This window comes from Tachyglossus aculeatus, chromosome 25, assembly GCF_015852505.1.
Source record: "Tachyglossus aculeatus isolate mTacAcu1 chromosome 25, mTacAcu1.pri, whole genome shotgun sequence".
NCBI lineage: Eukaryota > Metazoa > Chordata > Mammalia > Monotremata > Tachyglossidae > Tachyglossus > Tachyglossus aculeatus.
In genome coordinates this window covers 22,823,409-22,850,016 of record NC_052090.1, presented here as the reverse complement: position 1 = coordinate 22,850,016, position 26,608 = coordinate 22,823,409, and the positions used below count along the sequence as shown (strand labels likewise).

Sequence of the window (26,608 nt, the reverse complement as noted above, 5' to 3'; positions counted from 1 at the left end):
GGGCTCACAGTCTTCATCCCCATTTTACAAATGAGGGAACTGAGGCACAGAGAAGTTAAGTGACTTGCCCATAGTCACACAGCTGACAAGTGGCGGAGCCAGGATTTGAACCCATGACCTCTGACTCCAAAGCCCGTGCTCTTTCCCACCGAGCCACGCTGCCTGGGAGAGTACAGTACCATAGAATTGGTAGACAGAAGCAGCGTGGCTCAGTGGAAAGAGCCCGGACTTGGGAGTCAGAGGTCATGGGTTCTAATCCTGGCTCCGCCGCTTGTCAGCTGTGTGACTTGGGGCAAGTCACTTCACTTCTCTGGGCCTCAGTTCCCTCAGCTGTAAAATGGGGATGAAGACTGTGAGCCCCAGGTGGGACAACCTGATTACCTTGTATCTCCCCCAGCTCTTACAACAGTGCTTGTCACATAGTAAGCACTTAACAAATGCCATCATTATCTTCTAGACTGTGAGCCCGTTGCTGGGTAGGGACTGTCTCTATATGTTGCCAATTTGTACTTCCCAAGTGCTTAGTACAGTGCTCTGCGCACAGTAAGCGCTCAATAAATACGATTGAATAAATGAATGTCCATAAGAAGCCGACAGCTTAGTGATCTGCAATTGACTGTGTATCAAGGGAAGGTCATATCAATCGTCATCAATCGTATTTATTGCGGGCTTACTATGTGCAGAGCACTGTACTAAGTGCTTGGGAAGTACAAATTGGCAACATATAGAGACAGTCCCTACCCAACAGTGGGCTCACAGTCTAAAAGGGGGAGACAGAGAACAAAACCGAACATACTAACAAAATAAAATAAATAGAATAGATATATACAAGTAAAATAAATATGTACAAACATATATACATGTATACAGGTGCTGTGGGGAAGGGAAGGAGGTAAGATGGGGGGATGAAGAGGGGGACGAGGGGGAGAGGAAGGAAGGGGCTCAAATGATTTGCCATTAGGCCTCCGCCCTTTCCACCAGGTAGCCTTTCTGCATTGCTTTGTCAGGATCACCCCAAAACTTGTTTGATGACCAAAACGAGCTGGTAAAAGAGAAACATAAGTATTAGGGGAATTAATTGGAAAACTTTTTGACAGGGTACTAAAAGGCGTCCAATGTAGAGCTCATGCCAGCAGCTCTTCAGCTGCTTTCACCCTGACTGGACTTAGTGGAAAGAGTCAGGGCTTGGGAGTCGGAGGTCAATCAATCAATCAATCAATCGTATTTATTGAGCGCTTACTGTGTGCAGAGCACTGTACTAAGCACTTGGGAAGTGCAAGTTGGCAACATATAGAGACGGTCCCTACCCAACAGCGGGCTCACAGTCTAGAAGGGGGAGAAAGACAACAAAACTAAACATATTAACGAAATAAACTAAATAGAGAATATGTACAAGTAAAATAGAGTAATAAATATGTACAAACATATATACAGGTGCTGTGGGGAGGGGAAGGAGGTAGGGCGGGGTCGGGGGGGAGAGGAAGGAGGGGGACAGAGATTGTGTCCAACCTGATTACCCTGAATCTACTCAGTACAGTGCCCAGTACAAAGTAAAAACTTAAATACCACAATTATTATTATTTAGTGCTCTGCACACAGTAAGTACTTATATACCATTGACTGACTGATTCCATTAGGTCATGGGTTCTAATCCCAGCTCTGCCGCTTGTCAGCTGTGTGACTTTGGGCAAGTCACTTAACTTCTCTGTGCCTCAGTTCCCTCATCTGTAAAATGGGGATTAAGACTGTGAGCCCCACGTGGGACGACCTGATCACCTTGTATCCTCCCCAGCACTTAGAACAGGGCTTGGCACATAGTAAGCGCTTAACAAATACCAACATTATTATTATTCAGTGAAAAGAACTGAGAAGGACTATGGCCTGGTAGAGAAGGCACAAGCCTGGGGAGTCAAAAACCTGGGTTCTAATTCCGGCTCGGCCATTTGTCAGCTGTGTGATCTTGGATGAGTCATTTCACTTATCTGTGCCTCGGTTATCTCATCAGTAAAATTTGAGAATAAGACTGTGAACCCCTTGTGGGATATGAACTGTGCTCAGCCTGATATCTTATACCTACCCTAACACTTAGTAGAGTGCCTGGCACATAGAGCTTAACAAATGCCATTTTTTAAAGAAGAAAAGAAATGGAGAAACTGATTGATTCACTTTTCTTTTTCATCAGAAGCTTCTTACCAAATATGAGTTCAACCTAGATCCCATCGATTAAAAACTTCAGCAACTTGCCTGACCATTAATGACCAGGTGCAGAGTGAGAGGTGAATAGTGATGATGTCTTCAGAGTTCAAGAGCCACGTTCTGTACTCTGTGTTTGAGGAAAGCAGCTCTCAAATGAAAAAAACTAATCCGCTATGTTCATTGGCTCATGAATGGGTGAAATCAACACGAAGAAATGGTAGAGCGACGTAAGGGATGGAAGATAATCATGAAATAGTTTTGGTATCCGCCTTCCTCAGCGGAACAACTATCTATTGGAGAAGAACCTGGTTTGAGCTCTCCACAAACTGAAGGCGATTCATTCATTCATTCGATCAAATTTACTGAGCATTTACTGTGCGTAGAGCACACAGGGAATGGAGATGAGCAGAAAAAAGTTTTGTTCTAACTCTTTTGAGCGGTAATCTATTTCCTTACCATCTTTCCATTCAGTGACTAATAGCGCTTTGCACCGATTACGTGACCCCCAGAACGATCCGTGAACAAGCCATTTCCTGTTTTTCATTAGAAATTAAAGCAAGCTGCAGCATAATTAACTTCACCTGCCTGAGAAGCCATATGCTGAAACACAGAGAGAAAGTTGTGTCTAGGATGCTTCTAGGGCTTGGAGGAAGTCCAGTGGAAAGTAAAGACATCTCCCTCTGGGGAAACCACTCCCTGGGTAGTGAGACAAGAGATACAATGAATGATGATTCTAAAGTCAAATTAAGTTTCTCCTCCACATAACCTGGTCGGGCCTGACTTCCAGTTATCCTTGGATTCAGCTATATATTTGTCATCCTTGTGTATAAACTGGGCCATTTTTCTTGGTCTGCCCAAGCTAAATGGCTCAGGACTGTGACTCTAAAACCTCTCCTCTGCTTGCTGGTATTTACCGATTATATACTGTGTTTGGAGCATGGGAGTAGTAACTTTTATTACAGTGCTACCAGGTACAATAGAAACAAAAAAAAAGTTCTCATCCTCAAGAAGCTTACAGTCTAATAACGTGATCTGCGTCTTTTGTATTAGCTGAGTTGGAACAACAGCGTGTTGTCATTGTCACCAAGTTTTGGGCTATCTAGAGCCTTAACCATTTGTGGATTGGAGGATAGATTGAAATAGGCTGGCTGACCTCCCAGCATCCCGTCTCTCCCAATTCCAGTCATTCATTTCATTCATTCATTCAGTCGTATTTATTGAGTGCTTACTGTGTGCAGAGCACTGTACTAAGCTTTTGGGAAGTACAAGTTGGCAACATATAGAGACGGTCCCTACCCAACAACGGGCTCACAGTCTGGAAGGGGGAGACAGACAACAAAACAAGATATATTAACAAAATAAAATAAACAGAATAGTAAATATGTGTAAGTCAAATAGAGTAATAAATCTGTACAAACATATATACAGGTGCTGTGGGGAGGGGAAGGAGGTAGGGCAAGGGGGATGGGGAGGGGGAGACTCTCTGCTGCCCAGATCATTTTTTACAAAAACGTTCTGGACACATCACCCTGCTCCTCAAAAAACTCCAGTGATTGCCCATCCACCTCCACATCAAGCAAAAACTCCTCTTCATTGGTTTTAAAGCCCTCCATCACCTTTCCCCTCCTACCTCGCTTAGCTTCTCTCCTTCTACAACCCAGCCCACACACTTCGCTTCTCTAGTGCTAACCTTCTCACTGTGCCTCGATCTCTCCTGTCTCTCAGTCCATGTCCCACCTCTGGCCTGGAAAGCCTTCCTCCTCCAACCTGACAGACAACCACTTTCCCCCGCTTCAAAGCCTTATTGAAGGCACATCTCCTCCACCCAGACTAAGCCCCACTTTTCCTAATCTCCCACTTTCTTCTGCGTCACCCTGATTTGCTTCCTTGGTTCTTCTCCCCCTCCCAGCCCCAAAGCACTTATATACATATCTGTAATTTTATTCATCCTTTTGGTCCCCCTCCTCTCCACCCAGCCCCAAAGCACGTATTTACGTATCTTTAATTTTATTTGTATTGATGTCTGCCTCCTCCACTCTAGACAGTGAGCTCGTTGTGGACAGGGAATGTCACTGTTTATTGTTGTATTGTACTTTCCTAAGCACTTAGTACAGCACTCTGCACACAGTAAGTGTGCAGTAAATATGTTTTGTTCTGTTGTCTGTCTCCCCCTTCTAGACTGTGAGCCCATTGTTGGGTAGGGACCGTCTCTATATGTTGCCAACTTGTACTTCCCAAGAGCTTAGTACAGTGCTCTGCACACAAGTGCTCAATAAATACGATCGAATGAATGAATAAATATGAATGAATGAGTCGCCCATTGAGAATGACGGACAAGTCCTTGTCCATCAACTTCAGGGCCAAGAACCTGCAGGAAGGACCTGATTATAGTGCTGGTGGTTTATGCTGTGCCACTAACACTTTCATCCTTGCCAGGAGGATATGTTTAGATACTGTAAAAATACCTTACAGATTCTGTCTTCAATGAAGCTACACATCAGAAACAGTGGGAGTAAGTCCTGTATTTAACTGGAAAATTTAAACAGTTGGGAATCTAGCTAAAACCCTCCCAATAAATGTCAGCTACTGTTGATGTTTACTTGCTGGTGATTGATGTTTGGAAAATTTTAATGCCGTTTGAGATTTATGAGCAAGGGTAGCATTCCAACCTTTTTAAAACAGTTCCACTTTTCTGCTTTTCAATGTATGTTAAAACCAAGACAAACACATATTTAAAGAGTCTCTTGGGAAAGAGTTAACCTGGTGACTCGATTAGGAAGCGGAATGAAGCCATTTAACTCCTGCTTGTGGGTGACGAAACCTCAGCCGATTTAGTCTTCAACTCACAGAAGAAATGAGTGTCAGGTAGAATTACCCATCCTTCACACACAAAACGACTGCACAGTGAATGTACAACAGGGCCAGGTTGCTGGCATTGCCTACTGAAGGAGCTGACAGAGTCATTCATTCATTCATTCAGTCGTATTTATGGAGCACTTACTGTGTGCAGAGCACTGTGCTAAGCACTTGGGAAGTACAAGTTGGCAACATATAGAGATTGTCCCTACCCAACAGCGGGCTCACAGTCTAGAAGGGGGAGACAGAGAACAAAACCAAACATATTAACAAAATAAAATAAATAGAATAAATATGTACAAATAAAATAGAGTAATAAATACATACAAACATATATACATATATACAGGTGCTGTGGGGAGGGGACGGAGGTAAGGCGGGGAGGAGGGGGAGAGGAAGGAGGGGGCTCAGTCTGGAAAGGCCTCCTGGAGGAGGTGAGCTCTCAGTAGGGCTTTGAAGGGAGGAAGAGACCGAGCTTGGTGGATGTGCAGAGGGAGGGCATTCCGGGCCAGGGGGAGGGCGTGGGCCGGGGGTCGATGGCGGGACAGAAGAGAACGAGGTACAGTGAGGAGGTTAGCAGCAGAGGAGCGGAGGGTGCGGGCTGGGCTGGAGAAGGAGAGAAGGGAGGTGAGGTAGGAGGGGGCGAGGTGATGGACAGCCTTGAAGCCGAGGGTGAGGAGTTTCTGCCTGATGCGTAGGTTGATTGGTAGCTACTGGAGATTATTGAGGAGGGGAGTAACATGCCCAGAGCGTTTCTGCACAAAGACGATCCGGGCAGCGGCGTGAAGTATGGATTGAAGTGGGGAGATACAGGAGGATGGGAGAGGAGGCTGATGCAGTAATCCAAAGAGTCCCAGATGGCAGTGTTTTTCAGCCATCTGTCAAACCAGCCAATCATCAGAAATAACCACATTCCTAGAGTCAGTTTTCTCTGTCTGTCTGGAAACATTTCTTGTCCAGTAGGAAAGGTGGTGCAAGCCAGAATCCCAAAGAATGGTGAGATCTACCTAGAGGAGATAGAAAGGAAAGAGGAATCATATTTGCATCACCAAATGTGCCGTTACTGAGGTCTCGGGTAACACTTAGTATTCTGCTAACTTTGTGCAGTCTCTCCATTGGAACTACAGAGAGAAAAAGCCTATTCTGTCCATTGATTGCAGTGGTTTTAAGAAACCAATACCCAAATAAAGTTGGGAGTGGCAGATTATTATGCAGGGGAACCCAGTGTGCCTTGTAGGTATTGTTTTTCCTCCTCAGGGCCGGGGACCCAGCAGAGATTTGAAACAGGAAAAAGGAATAGGTTGGATTTGTCCAGGAAGGTTGATGGGGCCTACAGTAAGGGAAAACTGAAGGAAATAGGAGACTGGTCCGTTGAAATTCTCTAGGACTGGACTCCTTTATTCTCTGTCCTTTGGCAACATATCTTGCTTCTGCTTAGTAGAAGCAAGATTTCTGATATCTGCCTCACAAGATTTCCAAATCCCATCATTCTGGAGTGCTGAGAGAGTTTAGAATTCACGGGTACTGGGCCAAACTGGGAACTCTGGCTTTCCAATGAAAAGTGGCCACATTTGTCATCATCATCATCAATCGTATTTATTGAGCACTTACTGTGTGCAGAGCACTGTACTAAGCACTTGGGAAGTCCAAGTTGGCAACATATAGAGACAGTCCCTACCCAACAGTGGGCTCACAGTCTAAAAGGGGGAGACAGAGAACAAAACCAAACATACTAACAAAATAAAATAAATAGAATAGATATATACAAGTAAAATAAATAAATAAATAGAGTAACAAATATGTACAAACATATATACATATATACAGGTGCTGTGGGGAAGGGAAGAAGGTAAGATGGGGGGATGGAGAGGGGGACGAGGGGGAGAGGAAGGAAGGGGCTCAGTCTGGGAAGGCCTCCTGGAGGAGGTGAGCTCTCAGTAGAGCCTTGAAGGGCACCGTGGGATTTTGCTGGCCTCGCCATCCATTTAAAATTAGATAATAATAATTGTGGTATTTGTTAAGTACTTACTATGTGCCAAACCCTGCTAAGCACTGGAGTAGAAGCAATTTAACTAGATCAGACACGATCCCTGTCCCTCAGTCCAAGAGGGAGGGAGAATGGGAATCCTATCCCCATTTTTAGCAATAAGGAAACTGAGACATGGAGAAATGAAGTGATTTGCCCAAGGCCACACAGCAAGCAAAATGGCTATAGCTTAATGGAATGTCAGACCAAATGGAGAGGGGCTGGCAAAATTTCCCTCCTCCTCAGAGAGGATTAGAACATCCTCCCTTGCCTCCCAGGCTGGTATTCTTTCCAGCAGGCCATGCTGCTTCTCTCGAGTAAAAAGAAAAAGAGGCAGATTGCCATAACCACATCTGTGGAAGTTTGAGAAGATGTTCACTGTCCCCTCAACATCTCCTCAGGGTCATTCAGAGATTATGTTTGTCCCTGTGGCTGTATCTCTAGATGTTCTAGATAAGACAAACCCAGTGTCCCGGTGTTAATGAGTTAGTGCTCTCCCAGGGAGGCTGACTTGAAACATTTGGACGAGGAAAAATTTGCCATTTCCCCCCTCTCCCCTCTTTCTTTGTGATGACATTCCATTATGCTATAAGTGCACATCATCAATCACCGCTTAGAACAGTGTTTGACATAGCCCTTAACAAATGCCATAGTAATTCTATAGTAATCAATCAATACATGGTATTTATTGAATACTGCCTGTGTGCGGAGAATATGATACACTAGAGTTGGTAGACATGATCTCAGCCCAAAAGGAATTTATATTTTAGAGCAGATTGTAAGCTTCCTATCGGTCAATCAGTTCATCACTCAGTGGTATCGAGTGCTTACTATGTGCAAAGTGCTGTACTAAGCACTTGGAGGAGTACAGAGCAACAGAATTAGCGGACATGTTCCCTGCCCATAATGAGCTTACAATCTAGAGGGGAAGACAGACATTAACATAATTTATGATGTATAAAGATAATAATAATGGCATTTATTAAGCGCATACTATGTGCAAAGCATTGTTCTAAGCGCTGGGGAGGTAACAAGGTGATCAGGTTATCCCACAGGGGGCTCACAGTCTTCATCCCCATTTTACAGATGAGGTAACTGAGGCAAAGAGAAGTTAAGTGACTTGCCCAGAGTCACACAGCTGACAATTGGCAGAGCTGGGATTTGACCCCATGACCTCTGACTCCAAAGCCCAGGCTCTTTCCACTGAGCCACGCTACATATATACATACCTTTTTTCCTAGGCACAGTCTTGCAGAAGCCCATCCAAGTCTACCTGAACCTCAAGCATTTCTCCAAGTGAGGGCCAGACAACCCGTGAGCCATCCCCCAGTTACTCCAGAGGTATTGCACTCTGCTCCCAGGATTATGTTCACCCAAGTGTAGCTACTTGAAATGGAGGGAGAGACACTGGACATCTTCCCACATATACAGGCGGCCTTTTTGGTTATGCACTCTGAGGCTACTGCTGCTGCCTCAATGTTATCAATCTCTCATCCTATCCCGACTGGATGACTGCATCAGCCTCCTCTCTGATCTCCCATCCTCCTGCCTCTCCCCACTTCAGTCTATACTTCACTCTGCTGCCCGGATTATCTTCGTGCAGAAACGCTCTGGGCATGTTACTCCCCTCCTCAAAAATCTCCAGTGGCTGCCTGTCAAGCTACGAATCAAGCAAAAACTCCTCACTCTTGGCTTCAAGGCTGTCCATCACCTCGCCTCCTCCCACCTCACCTCCCTTCTCTTCTTCTACAGCCCAGCCCGCACCCTCCGCTCCTCTGCCGCTAACCTCCTCACTGTACCTCGTTCTCGCCCATCCCACCGTCGACCCCTTGCCCACGTCCTTCCCCTGGCCAGGAATGCCCTCCCTCCACACATTCACCAAGCCAGCTCTCTTCCTCCCTTCAAAGCCCTACTGAGAGCTCACCTCCTCCAGAAGGCCTTCCCAAACTGAGCCCCCTTTTTCCTCTTCTCCTCCCCATCCCCCCGCCCTACCTCCTTCCCCTCCCCACAACACCAGTATATATATTTGTACAGATTTATTACTCTGTTTTACTTGTACATCATCATCATCATCAATCGTATTTATTGAGCGCTTACTATGTGCAGAGCACTGTACTAAGTGCTTGGGAAGTACATATTTACTATTCTTTTTTTATTGATGTGTATATAGCTTTAATTCTATTTGTTCTGACGATTTTGACACCTGTCTACATGTTTTGCAGTGGACTACTGCACTAGCCTTCTCTCTGATCTCCCATCCTCGTGTCTCTCTCCACTTCAATCCATACTTCATGCTGCTGCCCGGATTATCTTTGTCCAGAAACGCTCTGGACATATCACTCCCCTCCTCAAAAACCTCCAATGGCTACCGATCAATCTGCACATCAGGCAGAAACTCCTCACCCTGGGCTTCAAGGCTGTCCATCACCTCGCCCCCTCCTACCTCACCTCCCTTCTCTCCTTCTACTGCCCAGCCCGCACCCTCCGCTCCTCCACCACTAATCTCCTCCCCGTACCTCGCTCTCGCCTGTCCCGCCATCGACCCCCGGCCCACGTCATCCCCCGGGCCTGGAATGCCCTCCCTCTGCCCATCCGCCAAGCTAGCTCTCTTCCTCCCTTCAAGGCCCTGCTGAGAGCTCACCTCCTCCAGGAGGCCTTCCCAGATTGAGCCCCTTCTTTCCTCTCCCCCTCGTCCCCCTCTCCATCCCCCCGCCTTACCGCCTTCCCCTCCCCACAGCACCTGTATATATGTATATATGGTTGTACATATTTATTACTCTGTTTATTTATTTATTTATTTATTTTACTTGTACATTTCTATCCTACTTATTTTATTTTGTTGGTATGTTTGGTTCTGTTCTCTGTCTCCCCCTTTTAGACTGTGAGCCCACTATCGGGTAGGGACTGTCTCTATGTGATGCCAATTTGTACTTTCCAAGCGCTTAGTACAGTGCTCTGCACATAGTAAGCGCTCAATAAATACGATTGATTGATTGATTGATTGATTTTGTTGTCTGTCTCCCCCTTCTAGACTGTGAGCCCGTCGTTGGGTAGGGACCGTCTCTTTCCGTTGCCGACTTGTACTTCCCAAGCGCTTAGTACAGTGCTCTGCACACAGTAAGCACTAAATAAATGAAATTGAATGAATGAATGAATCTGAAGCCTGCCCAACCCCAAGTATCTAGCATACTTCCAGGACTCAGTGTATTGGGGAAAAAAAAAAAGACTGAGTCAAAGCTCTTTCGTGGCCACCTTTAAATGGTCTTATTTCAATTGCAGGAAGAAAAGAGAGTGATTGTATTCTGAAAAATTTCCCAAGAAAAGTTTCAAAGCTGTTTCTTTTGTTTCACCAACAGGGATAAGGTAATAAGGCTCATTCCAGAGACGAAAAGGGAGGCACATGTGCTGAAGGATATATACCATCAATTTAAGGTAAAATCAATCCCTCTGGTTCTTCATGTTGCATGGAATGTGCCTAGAGATTAGCCTAATCATTTTTTTTAATGGTATTTAAGTGCTTACTATGTGCCAGGGGCTCTGGGGTAGATAGAAGCTGATCAGGTTGGAAATAGTCCCTGTCCCACAGTCTTAATCCCCATTTTGCAGATAACTGAGGCACAGAGAAGTGATGTGACTTGCCCAAGGTCACACAGTTGACAAGTGGTGGGGCCAGGATTAGAACTTGGGTCCTTCTAGGTTCTAGGCCCTTGCTCTATGCAGGCACTACTTCTCGTTAATTGACTCATTGATCTAAACTCGGAACTGATTAAAGGAATATGGATTCATTAGTCTGTGGAAAAGAAAGCTAAGAGATAACGTAACTCTTAGCTGAAACCCTGGACTTCTGTTTCTTTTCTTTCCCCTCCCCATTGCAGCTCAATTCATTCATTCAGTCAGTCGTATTTATTGAGCGCTTACTGTTTGCAGAACACTGTACTGAGCGCTTGGGAAGTACAAGTTGGATGTCTTGGCCATCTTACCACTCCTTCCCAATCAATCATATTTATTGAGCACTTACTGTGTGCAGAGCACTGTACTAAGTGCTTGGGAGAGCAGTATAATGGACACATTCCCTGCCCACCTCCACTGAAGGAGGATGAAGCATTTATTTAAAAAGAGATGAAACTCAAACTACTTTGTTCCATTCTTATAGGCAATGGTGGCAAATGGGAGGTGAAGGGGAAGGCTGAAATATTAGAGGAAATAAGCCTAACCAAAAATCCAAATACATGGAAAAAGAGCCTGAAATTCTTAGTAGAAATTAAAGAATTTCACATACGCAATAGGCCTAATTAGCCTCGTATTGCCAGGACCCTGATGGTTGCTTTCTAATTAATTTTTATATTGGTGTAGATGATTTTGCAAACTGAAAGTTAAATTTACTTGTTTATAAAAGGGGCAAGTGTGCCCCCAGAGAAAGAAGAGAGGGTGCCAGCTGATAAGATTGCCATGATTAAGCTTCTCCCTGGGATTTATATGAAGCCCTACTGAGAGCTCACCTCCTCCAGGAGGCCTTCCCAGACAGAGCCCCCTTTTTCCTCTCCTCCTCCCCATCCCCCCTGCCCTGCCTCCTTCCCCTCCCCAGAGCACCTGTATATATGTTTGTACAGATTTGTTACTCTATTTATTTTACCTGTACGTATTTACTATTCTATTTATTTTGTTAATGATGTGTATCTAGCTTTATTAATGTTTATTCTGATGACTTGACACCTGTCCACATGTTTTGTTTTGTTGTCTGTCTCCCCATTCTAGACTGTGAGCCCGTTGTTGGGTAGGGACCGTCTCTATATGTTGCCGACTTGTACTTCCCAGGCGCTTAGTACAGTGCTCTGCACATAGTAAGCGCTCAGTAAATACAATTGAATGAATAAATGAATAAGACTGCCATGATTAAGCTTCTCCCTGGGATTTATATGAAGTAGGATGAAAGGAGATAATGTGCAGGGGTTGGAAACATCATACCCCTAAATCAGAAGTGGTTTGAGGGAATGCCATCAGCTTTGTGATAAAAAGGGCCAAATGCCTTATTCAGAGGATCTAACTGTTGCTCTTTCAAATTAATGATAACAGTAACAATAGTGGTATTTGTTAAGGGCTTATTATGTGCCAAGCATTCTGCTAGTCACTGAGGTGGGTACAATGCAGTCAGATCAGAAACAGTCCCTCCCCTACAAGGAATTCACAGTCTAAGGGAGAGGGAGAGCAGCTATTTTATCTCCATTTTACAGATGAGGAAACTGAAGCACAGCAAAGAGAGTGACTTAAATAAGTGGCAGAATTGGGGTTAGAAACCCAGGTTTCCTGCCCCTCAGTCCTATGCTCTTTCCATTAGGCCACACTGCTTCTAGAGACCCATCTGCTCCTGCAGTCTTCTTAAGTGCTTAGAACAGTGCTCTGTACACAGTAAGTGCTCAATAAATACCCGTGATTGACAGATTAGAGAGGTTGGGCAGCTGCTTCTATGGGCTAGAAATATTGATAGTTTTTCCAAGTTGGTTTAGGTAGCACACACCTTCTGGGAGGTTATAAACTGGATTGTAAACTAGAGGATAGCAGGGATTGAGCCTACTAATTCTGTTATACCCTGTCACTCACCTAGTTCCATGCTCTGCACATAGTTCACACTCACTAAATACAATTTATAATAATAATAATAATGGCATTTGTTAAGCACTTACTATGTGCCAAGAACTATTCTAAGCACTGGGGTAGAAACAAGGTAATCAGGTTGTCCCATGTGGGGCTCCCAGCCTTCATCCCCGTTTTACAGGCGATGTAACTGAGGCACAGAGAAGTGAAGTGACTTGCCCAAAGTCACACAGCTGACAGGTAGAGGAGCTGGGATTAGAACCCACAGCCTCTGACTTCCAAACCCATGCTCTTTCCACTAAGCCACACTGCTTCTCTGTAATAATAATAGTATTTGTTAAGCACTTACGATGTGGCAAATACTGTTCTAAGTACTGGGAGTAGATACAAGGTAATCAGGTTATCCCATGTGGGGCTCACAACCTTCATCCCCATTTTACAGACGATGTAACTGAGGCACAGAGAAGTGAAGTGACTTGCCCAAAGTCACACAGCTGACAGGTGGAGGAGCTGGGATTAGAACCCACAGCCTCTGACTCCCAAACCCATGCTCTGTCCACTAAGCCACACTGCTTCTCTATAATAATAATAGTATTTGTTAAGCACTTAGGATGTGGCAAACACTGTTCTAAGTACTGGGAGTAGATACAAGGTAATTAGGTTATCCCATGTGGGGCTCACAGCCTTCATCCCCATTTTACAGACGATGTAACTGAGGCACAGAGAAGTGAAGTGACTTGCCCAAAGTCACACAGCTGACAGGTGGAGGAGCTGGGATTAGAACCCACAGCCTCTGACTCCCAAATCCATGCTCTTTCCACTAAACCACACTGCTTCTCTATAATAATAATAGTGTTTGTTAAGCAGTTACTATGTGGCAAACACTGTTCTAAGTATTGGGAGTAGATACAAGGTAATCAGGTTATCCCATGTGGGGCTCACAGCCTTCATCCCCATTTTACAGACGATGTAACTGAGGCACAGAGAAGTGAAGTAACTTTCCCAAAGTCACACAGCTGACAGGTGGAGGAGCTGGGATTAGAACCCACAGCCTCTGACTCCCAAACCCATGCTCTTTCCACTAAGCCACACTGCTTCTCTATAACAATAATAGTATTTGTTAAGCACTTACGATGTGGCAAACACTGTTCTAAGTATTGGGAGTAGATACAAGGTAATCAGGTTATCCTGCTCACAGCCTTCATCCCCGTTTTACAGACGATGTAACTGAGGCACAGAGAAGTGAAGTGACTTGCCCAAAGTCACACAGCTGACAGGTGGAGGAGCTGGGATTAGAACCCACAGCCTCTGACTCCCAAACTCATGCTCTTTCCACTAAGCCACACTGCTTCTCTATTATAATAATAATAGAGAATATGATAATAATAGTATTTGTTAAGCACTTACGATGTGGCAAACACTGTTCTAAGTATTGGAGTAGATACAAGTTAATCAGGTCGAACACACGCCATGTCACACATGGGACTCACACTCTTAATCCCTATTTAACAGATAAGGTAACTGAGGCCCAGAGAAGTTAAGTGACTTGCCGAAGGTCACACATCAGACACATGGCAGAGTCGGGATTAGAACCCAGATCCTTCTAACTCCCAAACCCTTGCTCTATCCACTAAACCACGAGAATAACTGATTGATTGAGTGCCTAAGTTTTGGATGACCCTAATGCTCTAGGAAGCAAACACTTCAGCGCTTAGAACAGTGCTTTGCACATAGTAAGCGCTTAATAAATGCCATCATTATTACTTCAGGGAGATGAAATTCCCTTTTGGTCAGCTGGGGAAAGTTTTTAGCAGCAACCTGTCCCCCACAATCCCCCCCCAGCTCCCCATCCTTACCCCAGTTTAACTCACCAGTTCTTCTTCTCCATCATTTTACTTTGTACATTGTTTTTGGTTTGGTTTTTTATGGTACTTGTTAAGTGCTTACTATGTTCCAGGCACTGTACTAAGCACAGGGTTACATACAAATCAACTTGAACACAGTCCTGGTCACACAGGGGGCTCACAGTTTTATTCCCCATTTTACAGGTGAGGTAACTGAGGCACAGAGAATAATAATTATTATGGTATTTGTTAAGCACTTACTATGTACCAGGCACTGTACTAAGCACTGGGGTTGGTACAAGCAAATTGGGTTAGACACAGTCCCTCTCCCACATAGGGCTCACAGTCTCGAACCCCATTTTATAGATGAGGTATCTGAGGTTCAGAGAAGTGAAGTGACTTGCCCAGGGTCATACAGCAGACAAGTGGCGGATCTGGATTAGAACTCAGGTCCTTCTGACTCCAAGGTCTGTGCGCTCTATCCACTAGCTATGCAGCTTCAATCATATAATAATAATAATAATGCTTAATAATAATAATAATGCTTAATAATGTTTAATAATAATATTAAGTGCTTACTATGTGCAAAGCACTGTTCTAAGTGCTGAGAGGTTACAAGGTGATCAGGTTGTCCCCCGGGAGGCTCACAGTCTTAATCCCCATTTTACAGATGAGGGAACTGAGGCACAGAGAAGTTAAGTGACTTGCCCAAAGTCACACAGCCAACAATTGGCAAAGCTGGGATTTGAACCCATGACCTCTGACTCCAAAGCCCGGGCTCTTTCCACTGAGCCATGCTGCTTCTCAGGTGCCTGCTCGTAGAGAGCAGAAAGAGGGTCTCTGATAATCCCAGAAAACTGTGGACACCACTATCCTCCTTCCCCCACCAGTCACTGTTCGTTCATTCAGTCGTATTTATTAAGCACTTACTGTGTGCAGAGCACTGTACTAAGCACTTGAGAAGATACAGTAAAACAATTAACAGTGACTATCCCTGCCTACAACAAGCTCACAGTTCAGAGGTGGGGAACTCACAGTCTGAACCTGTTTTTGAATTTAGGCTGGGTTCTTTTTTCTTGAAGTTTAAGCACCTGTCCTTCTGGATTCTGATCAATTAGTTCCCTCTTTCTCTGCTTTAATCAATCAATCGCATTTATTGAGCGCTTACTGTGTGCAGAGCACTGTACTAAGCACTTGAGAAAATACAGTAAAACAATAAACAGTGACTATCCCTGCCTACAACAAGCTCACAGTTCAGAGGTGGGGAACTCACAGTCTGAACCTGTTTTTGAATTTAGGCTGGGTTCTTTTTTCTTGAAGTTTATGCACCTGTCCTTCTGGATTCTGATCAATTAGTTCCCTCTTTCTCTGCTTTAATCAATTAATCAATCAATCGTATTTATTGAGCGCTTACTGTGTGCAGAGCACTGTACTAAGCATTTGAGAAAATACAGTAAAACAATTAACAGTGACTATCCCTGCCTACAACAAGCTCACAGTTCAGAGGTGGGGAACTCACAGTCTGAACCTGTTTTTGAATTTAGGCTGGGTTCTTTTTTCTTGAAGTTTATGCACCTGTCCTTCTGGATTCTGATCAATTAGTTCCCTCTTTCTCTGCTTTAATCAATTAATCAATCAATCGTATTTATTGAGCGCTTACTGTGTGCAGAGCACTGTACTAAGCATTTGAGAAAATACAGTAAAACAATTAACAGTGACTATCCCTGCCTACAACAAGCTCACAGTTCAGAGGTGGGGAACTCACAGTCTGAACCTGTTTTTGAATTTAGGCTGGCTTCTTTTTTCTTGAAGTTTAAGCACCTGTCCTTCTGGATTCTGATCAGTTAGTTCCCTCTTTCTCTGCTTTAATCAGTCAATCAATCAATCATATTTATTGAGCGCTTACTGTGTGCAGAGCACTGGACTAGCGCTTGGGAAGTCCAAGTTGGCAACATCTAGAGACAGTCCCTACCCAACAGTGGGCTCACAGTCTAAAAGGGGGAGACGGAGAACAAAACCAAACATACTAACAAAATAAAATAAATAGAATAGATAGGTACAAGCTTAAGGTCGTAAACATTGCCGTTCCTGGATCAGACCCAATGAGCCATCCGCCCTGTATTCTGTTTCTACCACTAGAAAATATCCTCAAGCATTCAAACTTCGTGGCTCATTGGAAAGAGCCCAGGCTTTGGAGTCAGAGGTCATGGGTTCGAGTGCCGACTCCACCACATGTCCGCTGTGTGACCTTGGGCAAGTCACTTAACTTATCTGAGCCTCAGTTTCCTCATCTGTAAAATGGGGATTAAGACTGTGAGCCCCACGTGGGACAACTTGATCACCTTGTATCCCCCAGAGCGCTTAGAACAGTGCTCTGCACATAGTAAGCGCTTAACAAATGCCATTAAAAAACATAAATAAAAAATAAAAAAAATTAAATAAGAGCTTCCAATATGCTCAGAAGAACTAGGTGATAATTTCCCTGCCATATAATAATAATGGCATTTATTAAGCGCTTACTATGTGCAAAGCACTGTTCTAAGCGCTGGGGAGGTTACAAGGAGATCAGGTTGTCCCACGTGGGGCTGACAGTCTTAATCCCCATTTTACAGATGAGGGAACTGAGGCTCAGAGAAGTTAAGTGACTTGCCCAAGGTCACACAGCAGACATGTGGCGGAGCCAGGATTCAAACCCATGACCTCTGACTCCAAAGCCCGGGCTCTTCCCCACTGAGCCACGCTGCTCCTCTAGTGCTCCTCTAGATATCCATCCTCTAGGGATGCTTTAGCTTTTTATGGTCTTCTATGGCAAAGCACAAATTTCCTCAGCCTCAAAACTCAAGTCGTTTGGTCAGTCATTCAATCCTCTAGGCTGTAAACTCACTGCGGGCAGGGAATGTGTCCGTTTAGTTCTTACTAGTAGCTTACTCTGTGCCAGGCACTGTACCTCTTTAGACTGTAAGCCTGTTGTGGGCAGGGAATGTGTCTGTTACATTGTTATATTGTGCTCTCTCCAGCACTTAGTACTGTGCTCTGCACGCAGTTAGCGCTCAATAAATAAATTCATTCACTCAATCTCAGTTACTGAATCCTATTGATGTAAATTGATTGAATTTAATGAAGGAAATTGAACATAAATTGAATGGATTTACACTTCAATTGTACTTCACTTCTTGGTGCCTTAGTTACTTCAGCTGTAAAAAGAAGATTGGAGACTTTGAGTCCAACGTGGGCCAGGGATTGTGTCCATCCAGATTTGCTTGTAATAAAAATAAAAATTATGGTATTTGTTAAGCACTTGTTATGTGCCAGGCACCGTTCTGAGCACTAGGGTGGATGGCATAGTGGAGAAAGCTTGGGGCTGGGAGTCAGAATGTCATGGGTTCTAATCCCAGCCCCGCCACTCGCCTCCTGTGTGACCTGGGGCAAGCCGCTTCACTTCTCTGAGCCTCAGTTAACTCGGCTGTAAAATGGGGATTGAGACCGTGAGCTTCACGTGGGACAAGGACTATGTCCAACCCGATTTGCATGGATCCACCCCAGCGCTTAGTACAGTGCCGGGCACAGAGGAAGCGCTTAGCAAATACCATAATTTTTATTTTTATTACAAGCAAATCTGGATGGATTTGAGAAGCAGCGTGACTCAGTGGAAAGAGCACGGGCTTTGGAGTCAGAGATCATAGGTTCAAATCCCAGCTCTGCCACATGTCTGCTGTGTGACCTTGGGTAAGTCACTTAACTTCTCTGAGCCTCAGTTACCTCATCTGTAAAATGGGGATTAAGACTGTGAGCCCCACATGGGACAACCTCATTACCTTGTTTCCACTCCCCAGCGCTTAGAACAGTGCTTTGCACATAGTAAGCGCTTAACAAATGCCATTATTATTATTATTATTATTATTATTATTATTATCATTATTGACACAATCCTGTCCCACATTGGACTCATAGTCTCAAATCTTCTTTTTACAGATGAAGTAACTAAGGCACCAAGAAGTGAAGTACAATTGAATTGTAAATCCATTCAATTTATGTTCAATTTACTTCATTCAATTCAATCAATTTACATCAATAGGATTCAGTTAATAAGATTGAGTGAATGAATTAATTTATTGAGCACTAACTGTGTGCAGAGCACAGTACTAAGTGCTGGAGAGAGCACAATATAACAATGTAACAGACACATTCCCTGCCCACAACAAGCTTCCAGTCTAAAGAGGTACAGTGCCTGGCACAGAGTAAGCGCTTAACAAATACCTTAATTTTTATTTTTATTACAAGCAAATCTGGATGGACACAATCCCTGTCCCTCGTTGGACTCATAGTCTCGATCTTCTTTTTACAGATGAAGTAACTAAGGCACCAAGAAGTGAAGTACAATTGAATTGTAAATCCATTCAATTTATGTTCAATTTACTTCATTCAATTCAATCAATTTACATCAATAGGATTCAGTAAATAAGATTGAGTGAATGAATTAGTTTATTGAGCGCTTACTGTGTGCAGAGCACAGTACTAAGTGCTGGAGAGAGCACAATATAACAATGTAACAGACACATTCCCTGCCCACAGCAAGCTTACAGTCTAAAGAGGTACAGTGCCTGGCACAGAGTAAGCGCTTAACAAATACCTTAATTTTTAGTTTTATTACAAGCAAATCTGGATGGACACAATCCCTGTCCCTCGTTGGACTCATTGTCTCGATCTTCTTTTTACAGATGAAGTAACTAAGGCACCAAGAAGTGAAGTACAATCGAATAAATTGTAAATCCATTCAATTTATGTTCAATTTACTTCATTCAATTCAATCAATTTACATCAATAGGATTCAGTAAATAAGATTGAGTGAATGAATTAATTTATTGAGCGCTTACTGTGTGCAGAGCACAGTACTAAGTGCTGGAGAGAGCACAATATAACAATGTAACAGACTATATTGGCTTTCCGTGGGGTGAGTTTTCTCCATGAATGGTAGCATCATAATTACACTTGGTTTAAAAAAGACTGAAAGGTGAAATGGTTAAAATGTTGAAACGAAAGCGTGGGCATTCTTGGGAATTACCCATAAGGTCATCTTATTTCCACCATTCTCTGCTTCTTGACTTAGAAGTTAGGCTAATTTTTTTTTTTTTTCAGTCCTGGTAAACCCGCAATCTTGTGCACCACTAAAAAAAAAATTTCGGAATTGCATGACTTGTAAGTCATTTATAGTGAACTCCCATTCATCATCCTCCCCACAGCACCTGTATATATGTCTATATGTTTGTACATATTTATTACTCTATTTTACTTGTACATATCTATTCTATATATTTTATTTTGTTAATATGTTTGGTTTTGTTCTCTGTCTCCCCCTTCTAGACTGTGAGCCCACTGTTGGGTAGGGACCATCTCTATATGTTGCCAACTTGGACTTCCCAAGCGCTTAGTACAGTGCTCTGCACACAGTAAGCGCTCAATAAATACGATTGATTTGATTGATTGATTGATTCCCTGCCCACAACAAGCTTACAGTCTAAAGAGGTACAGTGCCTGGCACATAGTAAGCGCTTAACAAATACCGTAATTATTATTAAAGAGGGAGAACAGTCTAATCAATCAATCAATCAATCAATCGTATTTATTGAGCGCTTACTATGTGCAGAGCACTGTACTAAGCTCTTGGGAAGTACAAATTGGCAACACATAGAGACAGTCCCTACCCAACAGTGGGCTCACAGTCTAAAAGGGGGAGACAGAGAACAGAACCAAACATACCAACAGAATAAAATAAATAGGATAGAAATGTACAAGTAAAATAAATAAATAAATAAATAGAGTAATAAATATGTACAACCATATATACATATATACAGGTGCTGTGGGGAAGGGAAGGAGGTAAGATGGGGGAGAGTCCTCTTGTCTTGCCTGCCTTGGGGGTCCTAGGCTCCATATAAGATTCGTAGTGCCACACGTATGTCCTTTCACACAGGCACTCAGGAGCGAGGGAAAGATATGTTGCCAATTTGTACTTCCCAAGTGCTTAGTACAGTGCTCTGCACATAGTAAGCGCTCAATAAATATGATTGATGATGATGAAAGATCTTCAAGGACCTTTCTAGTTACTTTGTCTTTTTTGCAACTGCTGCCTTTTCCTGGTTTTTAAGTAACAGAATGAAACCCCTTTTGCGATGCAGGCTGATTTCCAAATGAGTTATCCGAATTCAATCTGAGGAACCCATTTTGAGGTATGATGTGAATGTTTCTGTCTCAGCATTGATATCAGAGATTGACTGTAAGTGAGCTAAATAACTTAGAAAAAATAAAAGCCCTGGCACTCTGAGGGAAAACAAGAATGGATTATAAAACACAACTGCGGGCTCGTGTCCCTTTTAACTGGCTTGATCGCTGCTGTTTCTTTGCTTAGTAGAAGTCAGCACTTGTGTGTATATGTAAATTCAATTCAGTCTTCAATTTTATTTCTTCTGAATCCCCTCGGGAACATTTTTAGGCCTGTGTCTCCCCATTAGACTATAAACTCTTATGGGCTAGGAGTTTGTCCCGTGCTTCTGTTGTATGGCCCAAATGCTTAGTACATTTCACTAAGGAACTCAATTAATACAATCACTGCTAATATTACCAAGACGGTTTTCTTTCTAAGGTCCTTGTTTTCAGGAGTGTGAATGTACAAATCCATTTTGAGGCCCATTTTCAAACTGGGATGTTCATAATGCTGTGGTGTTCTTTGGAGATTCTTTGGAGACAGTAGGGCCAAATGGAAAGACCATAAGTGCAGAGAGTATTAACTTAGCTCTATCACTGGCTTGCTGGGTGACCTCGGGCAAATGGGTTAGCCTCTCTGTTCCTCAGTTTCCTCATTTGTAAAATGGGGATAAGACACCAGCTCTCCCTACCTCTTAGACATCCAAGTTCATTGTGAGCAGGGAGTATGTCTACCAACTCTATTATACTGTACTTTCCCAAGTGCTTAATACAGTGCTTTCCATACAGTAAGTACTCAATAAAAATGATTGTTTGTACTGTCAACGCTGAGTGGGATAGGGTCTATTTATTTTGTATTTACCTTAATGTCTAGCACAAATGCTTTGGGACAAAGTACGACTTAATAGTTACTTCTTACAAAGTTAAGAATTTTCTTGAGGACCCTACCCCTGGGAATTTTGTTATTTTTTTACAAGCTCTGGGCTAATGTCTTCAGGGGGAAACTATAAAAGTGCATATTCACCATCCGCAGTTGTCTTATTGTTTGCCATCAGTGTCAAAATGACCACAGGGCCGCACTGCCTAAAACGCTTAATAGAAAAATAAATTATTCTTTTTTTTTTTCTTTTGGCACAATAGCCACAATTTGACAGTCATTTCTGAAACTGGATTGTAATCATGTCAATTAACAATCATCTATTGCAGGATTCTGGATTATAAATCACATAATAGCAGGCAAAGAAACAGTGCTCAGCATTTAGAACAGTGCTTGGCACATAGTAGGCGTTTAATAAATACCATCATTATTATTATTATTATTATGTTTCCTCCCTAAAACTGAACTCTCTGTTCAGATCCAGGTGGAGGGCACCACAGAGTAATCAATGAATCACTCAATCAGATTTATTGAATGCTTACCGTGAGCAGAGCACTGGACTAAACACTTGGGAGAGTACAGTATAACAGCCTAAAAGAGTTGGTAGACACATTCCCTGCGATTGGTATCCATTAATTGTCTACTCTGTACAAACACTGTACTAAGTGGTAAGGGAAAAAAAAAAAAACAACCACCACTGGTTAGGATTAGACATGGTCTCTGGCTTTCAGGGAGCTCACAGTCTAAAAATAAAGTGCGGAGAAAGAGTGGGCAACAGACACATAGGGAAAGATGTAACCATAGAAACGCAAATATATGACAGACATTAATAATTATAAGAGCAGTGTCTATTGATGAAATTGAAACAAAGGACTCGTGTTTCATTTGGGAGCCACGTTGCTCTGTTTTAAAATAGCCAACATTGTGTTTTGTTCCTCAAATTGCAGAAGTGCCTTTGGAGTGAATTCTCAGTGAGATGTTAAGAAGGCATGCATGGCAATTCTTTAACACCACATACTTGAAAATGCACATCTCGTTAACTACTCATCACATCTCCCCACGAAGATATTGTTTGACTGAGGACATTTCTATTTTGTTTTTCAAGCTATATATGTTTGGAATAATTGAAATTCACATTATGCCAAAAAGGGGTTGCTAAGATTTAGTTGATAACTGTTTTGGTTTTTTTAAGAAGCAGCTAGTCATTTGGGCAATCTCTACCTTCACTTGATCATAGAGGTTCAAAACTGAACCGGAGGCAGGCAAACTTTGGAGGAAGAAGCAGGGAAATCTGAGCTGGAAAAGGAAAAACACTGGTGAAAAAGGTATGAAAAGCTCTAGGCAGGGCCAGGTTCAGACGTTTGGGTGCCCTGGGATGAGGAAAAAAATCTCCCCACCTCTGGTTCCTAATGGCATCATTACATTACGATGCCTGCACCAGTCCCATTGTTTCTGGGATTGGAGAGGTCTGGTGGCACTCTTTATTCCCTAGAACTAACACAGTCTTCACTGACGTAGGCCCAGGATACATAGTGGAGGAAAAGAGAATGGGTCTCAGTCGGAAAACCCGGGTTTTAATCCCATCTTTACCACTGGCCTCCTGTGTGACCTTGGGCAACTCAACTTCTTTATGCCTGTTCCCTCTTCTAAAATGAAGATAAATCAATCAATCAGTGATATTCATGGAGTATTTTACTGTGGGCAGAGCACTGTACTAAGTGCTTGGGAGAGAAGCAGCATGTCGCAGTGGATAGAGCACGGGCCTCAGAGTCAGAAGGTCATGGGTTCTAATGGGTTAACCTCAGTTACTCACCAAGACATGTTAACAAATGTAGATATCCTCCAACTATGTGTTTTTTGCCATCAAAAAGCGCTTGGGAAGTACACATCAATCAATCAGTCATACTTATTAACCACATACTGTATGCAAAGCACTGCACTAAGCACTTGGGAGAGTACAATATAATAGAATTGGTAGGCATATTCCCTGACCGCAAAAAGCCTACAGTCTAGAGGGGGAGACAGACATCAATGTAAATAAATTATGGCTAAGGACCCTAAATTCTGTGGGATGAGGGAGGAGTGAATTAAAGGGAACAAATCCCAGTGCAAGAGTGCCGCAGGAGAGAGTGGGACTAGAGGAAATGAGGTCTTAATCAGGGAAGACCTCTTGAAGGAGAGTGCTTTTAATAAGGCTTTGAAAGTGGGCAGAGTGACATCTTTTAGACTGTGAGCCCACTGTTGGGTAGAGACTGTCTCTATCTGTTGCCATCTTGTACTTCCCAAGCGCTTAGTACAGTGCTCTGCACACAGTAAGCGCTCAATAAATACGATTGATTGATTGATCTGTCGAGGGAAGGTGTTCCAGGTGGAAAGTGAGTGAGAGGTCGGCAGCAAGATAGACGAGATCAGGAGACAGCAGAGAAGCAGCATGGCTCAGTGGAAAGAGCCCGGGCTTTGGAGTCAGAGGTCATGGGTTCAAACCCTGGCTCCGCCAATTGTCAGCTGTGTGACTTTGGGCAAGTCACTTCACTTCTCTGTGCCTCAGTTACCTCATCTGTAAAATGGGGATTAAGACTGTGAGCCCCCCGAGGGACAACCTGATCACCTTGTAACCTCCCCAGCGCTTAGGACAGTGCTTTGCACATAGTAAGCGCTTAGTAAATGCCATTATTATGATTATTATTATTATTAGGAAACAGTGAATAGGTTGTCATTAGGGTAGCAAAGTGTATGGGCTGAGTTGTGATAGGAGGAGGCAAGGTGATTGAGTGATTTAAAGCCGATGGTAAGGGGTGTCTGTTTGAAGTTGAGCTGGACAGACAACCACTGGCGGTTCCTGAGGAGTGGGGAAGCATGGACTGAACATTTGTGGAGTCAAATGATCCTGGCAGTAGAGTGAAATATAGGCTGGAGTGGGGAGAGACAGGAGGTAGGAAGGTTAGTAAGGAGGCTGATACAGTAATCAAGGCAGTAGGCAGTCTTTTAGACTGTGAGCCCACTGTTGGGTAGGGACTGTCTCTATATGTTGCCAATTTGTACTTCCCAAGCGCTTAGTACAGTGCTCTGCACATAGTAAGCGCTCAATAAATACGATTGATGATGATAAACACGGTAGCAATTTAGATGTAGAGGAAAGGGCGGATTTTAACAAAGTTGCGAAGGTTGAACCCGCAGGATTTAATGATAGACTGAATATGTGGGTTGAATGAGGCAGAGGAGTCAAGGATAATGCCCAGGTTACAGACTTGTGAGACATGAGGATGGTGTTGCTCTCTTAAGAGAAGCAGCGTGGCTCGGTGGAAAGAGGACGGGCTTTGGAGTCAGAAGTCATGGGTTCAAACCCCGGCCCTGCCAATTGTCAGCTGTGTGACTTTGGGCAAGTCACTTAACTTCTCTGTGCCTCAGTTACCTCATCTGTAAAATGGGGATTAAGACTGTGAACCCCCTGAGGGACAACCTGATCACCTTGTAGCTTCCCCAGCACTTGGAACAGTGCTTTGCACACAGTAAGCACTTAAAAATGTCATTATTATTATTATTATTATTATTATTATTATTATTACAGTGATTGGAAAGTCAGGGAAAGGACGGGGTTTGGGTGGGAAGATAAGGAGTACTGTTTTTGACATCAATCAATCAATCGTATTGAGCGCTTACTGTGTGCAGAGCACTGTCCTAAGCGCTTGGGAAGTACAAGTTGGCAACATATAGAGACAGTCCCTACCCAACAGTGGGACATGTTAAGTTTGAGCTGACAGCAGGACATCCAAGTAGAGATGACTGCAGGAGGAAATGTGAGGCTGCAGAGGGAGAAAGATTAAGGCTGGAGACGCGTAGATTTGGGAAACATCTGCATAGAGGTAGTAGTCGAAGCTACCTGAGCAAATGAGTTCTCCAAGGGAGTGAATGTAGGTAGAGAATAGAAAACAACATGAAAGCATAGAGAAGCCTTGAAATTTTTATTTGTGATGCTGAAATGAAAAGCCTTCTGCAATTTTCCACATCTTTTATCATCCCTCAGAACAAAAACCAAGGTAAAATCCTGTAAAACTGAACTGTCTTTGAAGTCTGTCTGAAAATCCCCATTAGGAGATAGCACAGTGGGTTTTTTTTGCAGCAAAGAACTAATTATTCTAGAGAAATTACTTCGGTAGTATTCTTTAGGGCTTTCTTAGTAGCCTTAGGGGAATCTGAAATAAGCAACAAATGCTCAATAATCCAAACATCAATTTCACCTTTATTCTTCCCACTAGCTCTGGACCTGAAACGAGGTCCAGACTGACTGAGCCCCTTCCTTCCTCTCCCCCTCGTCCCCGTCTCCATCCCCCCATCTTACCTCCTTCCCTTCCCCACAGCACCTGTATATATGTATATATGTTTGTACATATTTATTACCCTATTTATTTATTTATTTTACTTGTACATATCTATTCTATTTATTTTATTTTGTTAGTATGTTTGGTTTCGTTCTCTGTCTCCCCCTTTTAGACTGTGAGCCCAATGTTGGGTAGGGACTGTCTCTATGTGTTGCCAATTTGTACTTCCCAAGCGCTTAGTACAGTGCTCTGCACATAGTAAGCGCTCAATAAATACGATTGATGATGATGAGGTGGGCCTGAAAAGGAGACAGTAACTTTTAACTCAGCTCACTCCAAATCTAGAGTTCTGCATTTCAGAGAAAAAAGGTTTTTTACTTACTTTTGGCATGTAGAAGCCTCTCTGGATTCCCACAGGTGTTATTCAAGTCGATCAGTGGTATTTATTGAGTGCTTACTCGTGTGAAGGCCACTGTGCTATGTGCTTGGGAAAGTAAGGTAAAATAATTACATTTTAAGTTGTGAAGAATGGCACTAGGACCGCTGTTTGCCACTGAAGAATCCGAAGCAAGGGGAGGCTTAGGGCTTCACTGCTAGTCCCCAAAATGAGATGTGGCGGAGCTAAGAGCAGAACTGAAGGGTCCTCCCACCTCACTTCTTGCTCTCTCCTCTCCTCGGCCCTCCCCTGAAGCTCGAG

At 43.4% G+C, this 26,608-nt stretch overlaps 1 protein-coding gene across 1 annotated transcript in view; it reads left to right on the top strand.

The window, feature by feature from the left end:
* Positions 1 to 26,608, top strand: part of CPA6 (carboxypeptidase A6) — a 141,282-nt gene that overhangs the window by 49,219 nt on the left and 65,455 nt on the right. Inside the window, exon 2 of the mRNA XM_038766731.1 lies at positions 10,435 to 10,510. Within this exon, the coding sequence (XP_038622659.1) occupies positions 10,435 to 10,510 (76 nt within the window). The remainder of the gene's footprint in view (positions 1 to 10,434; positions 10,511 to 26,608) is intronic.